The 4834-nt window shown below is 36.9% G+C and overlaps 1 protein-coding gene across 1 annotated transcript; it reads right to left on the bottom strand.

Annotated features, from left to right (window-relative positions):
* Positions 1–331: 331 nt before the first annotated feature.
* On the bottom strand, positions 332–1033 carry LOC107868887. The gene has a single exon (XM_016715504.1). It carries the CDS (start codon positions 1031–1033, stop codon positions 332–334), a length of 702 nt encoding a protein of 233 aa, XP_016570990.1.
* Between the last annotated feature and the right edge of the window lie 3801 nt (positions 1034–4834).

Here is a 4834-nt window from a genome sequence, read left to right as displayed (position 1 = left end):
TACTGTATAACGACACATCATCAAAGTAAACAACCAAAAAATTTCCAATATAAGTGTTCATCACATGATTCATTATCCACATGAAGGTACTAGGATCATTTGTGAGGCAAAATGGTATGACCAACCACTCATACAGAGCAAACATGGTCTTAAATACAGTCTTTCACTCAAAACCAGGTTGCATGCAGATTTGGTAATAGCCACTCCTAAGATCAACTTTAGGAAACACAAAAGATCCAATTATTTTATCTAACATATCACCTAACCTAGGGATAGGGTGATTATATTTTACCGTTATCTAGTTGATGGCTCTACAATCCACAAACATGCACTATGTTCCATCAGTTTTTGGTACCAAGAGCACTGGTACAGCACACAAGCTCATACTTTCTTTGATGTAGACTTTATTGAGGAGCTCCTCAACTTGCCTCTCAAGCTCTGTAGTGTCTGTACGATTGCTTCTATAAGCTGGTTTATTGGAAAGTTGTGAACCAAACACAAAATAAATTTGGTACTCAATTCCCCGAATTGGGGGCAATCCTTGAGGCAATTCTTCTGGGAAAACATCATCAAACTCCCACAAAATAAGTGAAATATAAAGGGGAAGATAAGTAGAAAAAGAAGAAAAATGGTTAGTGTTAAGTGTATGGGCTAGGAGGAGAATCAGAATGTCAATGTCTTGATCCTTGAACAAGTCTTTGCTCCTAGACAACATAACCATTGGTCCATTATCCTTAGAAACCCTAGAATCTGAGACCTCACCATTTAATTTTTTGGAACCCAAGGCCTCACCACAAGTCAAACTCTTGGGTTCCTTTCCCTTCTCCCTATTTTCTTTTAGTTCCTGTAATTTTTGGGTCAACTCATTCACTTGAGATGGTGAAAGTGGTTGAAGTGTGAATATTTTACCACCATGCTTAAGTGAGTACTTGTTTGACATACCATCATGCTTGGTAGACTTATCATATTGACCATGGACTACCAAGAAATAAGTGGAAAACTTGCTTTGGAATGACATCACATAAGACTTCATCTTTGTAATTTCCCACTTGGAACCGAATTAAGCATTGTTGAGTCACTTTCAATTCACCACTTTCAATGAGCCATTGAAGCTTGTAAGGGATAGCATATGGAGTAGTCGGTAGTTTGAAGAACTCCACTATCGCGACACTAGCTACATTAGTGCAACCCCTACTATCAATCATCATAGTATATACACCACCCTTGGTTAGACACATAGTGTGAAATAAATTCTCTCTTTGGCTCGGATCTTCAAGTGCCTTAACCACCATGGCCCTCCTCACTACATAGTTAGGAATTTGACACTCTCCATCTTGTGGCAAAGCTTTTTCTTCCTCACATTCCTTATTCTCATCATCAACTAGCAATTCTCACTCTTGAGGCTCAACCTCATTAATATTTTCGAGTTCTATCACCAATTCCTATTCTAAGTAGTACATCTTTCCCTCGCTTAATATTACATTTCTTTGATTTGAGCATTCACTTTCTCTATGCCTCCAACCATGATACTTAAAACATTGAAAACCCTTATATGAAGGAAGAAGAGCATTCGAATTCACCTTTAATTTTGGAGGTTGGTGTGACACTTTCTTGTTGTGATTTGAGAAGAAGGAGATAAAGAAGACTTGTTTTTGTTCCATCCCAAATACAATAAACTTACGTCCTTGTTTTTTGGCAAACCCAAGAGGTTTTGGTGATTTTTGAGTTTATAGGCCGCCTTCTCTTTGGAATATACCATCAATGGTTTCAAACTTATGAAGAATCAAATGGGAAGATATGTCTTTATTCATCCCAACCTTGAATTGAATGACATTATGTTGCACTTGTTCACCCCTATGGTCAAGCTTTAAAACAAGTTGTCAGAATTCATCATAGTAGACCATCAGACTCTTACTTCCTTGCATTATATTGAAAAGTATGTCAAGGAGATGATGTCATAATACTCTGATACATATCTCTCCCTCATTAGTCTCTTGAATATCTATAAAGGAGGTGGCTGGCCACCAATCAAAACATCACCAAAACCTCTTGGTGTTATCCCACAAAGTATTTGCATATCCTTCAAAGTAAGAAATAGCATAGAAACTTTTCTTCTCTTCAAAAATATATTCACTTGAAAAAACTTTTCACAAGAAGATTCCCATTTTAAGTACTCTTTCGGATCACTCTCACCTTTAAACATTGGAATGCCAACCTTGATTGAATTGATGCCTACCTTTCGATTTCCTTGTCTTCCTTCATGCCCTCGTTTTCTCCCATAATGCCCTCTTTGGTCATATCTTTCCCTCATTTCTTCCTCAAACCAGTAATCATCATCATGAACATCATAACCTTCTTGCTTCCCTCTACCATGATCTTTAATTTTGATTGGGTAGTTTTAGTTTTGGGGTCTTTATAGAGGGTTATGAGGCATTTGGTTATGTGGAACTTGGACTTGTTGCATTGGATGTGGTGGAGGGTAAGTTCTTTGGTCCATGAGATTTGGCATTTGGAAAGTAGATTTGGTGGGGGTATTTGGTTATGTGGAGGAATTGGTCTTTGGTCAAAGGGATTTGGTACTTGGACATTCGGTTTTGGGGGTGAATTTTGAGCTCCAACTCCTTCTTGTTGGACTTGGTTCATTTAAGGGAGTAGGGGTCTTGGTAAGTTTCGGCTTGGAGTGTTTTGGACTTGGTTTTCAGGAGGTTGTGGAGGGTATAGCATTTGGTGGAGAGTTTTAGGTGTGATGGTCAAAGAGGAATTGTAGGCTTCAACACTGAAGACACATGGTAGGGAGTAGGAGTAGATGGTCGTGAGTTCATCGTACTTTTAACACTATCAATCCTTCTACCAACTGTGGACACCTCACACTTCAAAGAATTGAAATCTCCTCTAGTATTGTCTATCTTACCTTTTACCTCTTCGCTTAGGGCATCCAACCGAGCCATCAAGACTCCCAAAACATCATTTCCAAGAAATTGGGATATGGTACCTTTGCTTTCCATCACAATTGTACCTAACACAGCATAAAATAGCAAAGAAAAAAACCTACAAAAACGAACAAACACATTAGTTCAATAAAGCCTCACCATGCTCACACTCGGGTCACACCTTACACTTGGTCTCACAAGTGTTGAATACTTGGCAATACTTGGAAAATGAATTGAGTGGTTAATATGATTTATCCTGAAATTGATTTTTGTTTGATATGACTCAAATAAAATGAAGCACGGACTTGATCCAACAAACTACTATGAATTAAAAATGAGAAAAGCACACAAAAATCTAAAACATGAAACAAATAGACTCTAAACTAATTACCAAAAAAGTAGGTACTTATTAGCTTAATAACCCTCAAATATCAACAGAGTAATCATCATCCAAGAATAAAAGAATTTCAGAAAGACAACAAAATACGACTTATTATTCAACTCCCAACATCTATACTCGTTTGACAAGCCTCTAAAAAAATCAATAAAACCAGCGAGCCACTGAGACATGCCCTAACTGACTCATACTCAGTTATTAAATGTAAACAATTTCGTGAAACCAACATCAAACATCACGTCCTCGGAACATAATGACTCACCACAACAGAGGATGTAAAACATCGGGCCTGAAGAATCATTGTCGAACCTGGAACTGACCACCTGAACCTACATTGTGAGAAAATACAGCCCACATTCGAAGATGTGGGTCAGTACCATGGAAAGGAACCGAGTATATGGGGGTGTATGCAGTTGTATGAACATCATCATCATAAATATTTATAAGAAATATACAGGATGTATGAAAGACTCACATAGCCCGAAGAAAATCATCATAATCATGAGAGGATGAAATAAGTACAATAACACATGTGATTCGTCATATAATTTGTCAATCACTTTCAGTACATCAAGAATATCAATTCTCATAATGTAAATATCATTTAAATATTTTGAAAGAATAACTTTCATAATTCCACTTTCAAATCACTTCACCATTCACCATAGACACAAGGAAACGCACACAAACTGGGAGATCCTATAACCTACATAAACCATGTGAGCTACATGGAGTCCAACGTACAACCCACATTGGGGAGAGCCATCCTATCCTTGCCATCAGAGTAGGACTATCGATATCAAATCCACACAAACTAGTAATCACTATATAAATCAGCCTCAAGCTCACTCCTACGGGGGCACGTAGTTTTAGGAAAGTAAGGTCGCTGTATACCTCCCACTCGGTGCTAAAGATTTTTCCTAGTCTTAGCTCAAATTATTTCAAAGACAATCCATAACAAAACAATTTCAGTAATATATAAATATACATCAGGAGCCATCATGCTTCCCATCTATCAAAATAAACCACATTGTGGATTTCCTTCACACTCGAGTTCAAAACAACTCTATTAAGTCCAAATGGTCAAATCATTCAAAATATCTCAAATATTCAACATCAACGTGCTTATAACAAACACTTTCTCAAAAAAACACAATTTCCAATGGGGATTCACGACCCAAATATCAAAATCATGATAAATATCATTCAAGAGTCATGCTTTATATCTCCACACATGTAAATTCATCTTCCAAAATCATAAACATGAAGATTTAATAATAATCAATACAAGATATGGGTTCATGCTTCAAATTCATAAAAATCAACTAAAAATCATGCCTTTGTAAAGAAAATTACTTTTGGGTATTAGATCGAAAAAGAGTTCTTGTTGAAAAACCCCACATACATTGAATGATGAACTTTAGATCGATACTTTTTTTTGAGATGTTAATCGTGCCTTTGAATGATGGTTCTTGGAGTTCTTGAACTAGGAACTTGGAATCTTGAA

This window comes from Capsicum annuum, chromosome 4, assembly GCF_002878395.1.
Source record: "Capsicum annuum cultivar UCD-10X-F1 chromosome 4, UCD10Xv1.1, whole genome shotgun sequence".
Lineage (NCBI taxonomy): Eukaryota > Viridiplantae > Streptophyta > Magnoliopsida > Solanales > Solanaceae > Capsicum > Capsicum annuum.
Note: the sequence above shows the minus strand (reverse complement) of the source record. Positions and strands in the feature narration are given on the sequence as shown.

What these genes read in the sequence shown, in the direction of transcription:
- LOC107868887 (XM_016715504.1), bottom strand. Translation starts at nt 1,033, where the DNA reads ATGAAGTCTTATGTGATGTCATTCCAAAGCAAGTTTTCCACTTATTTC.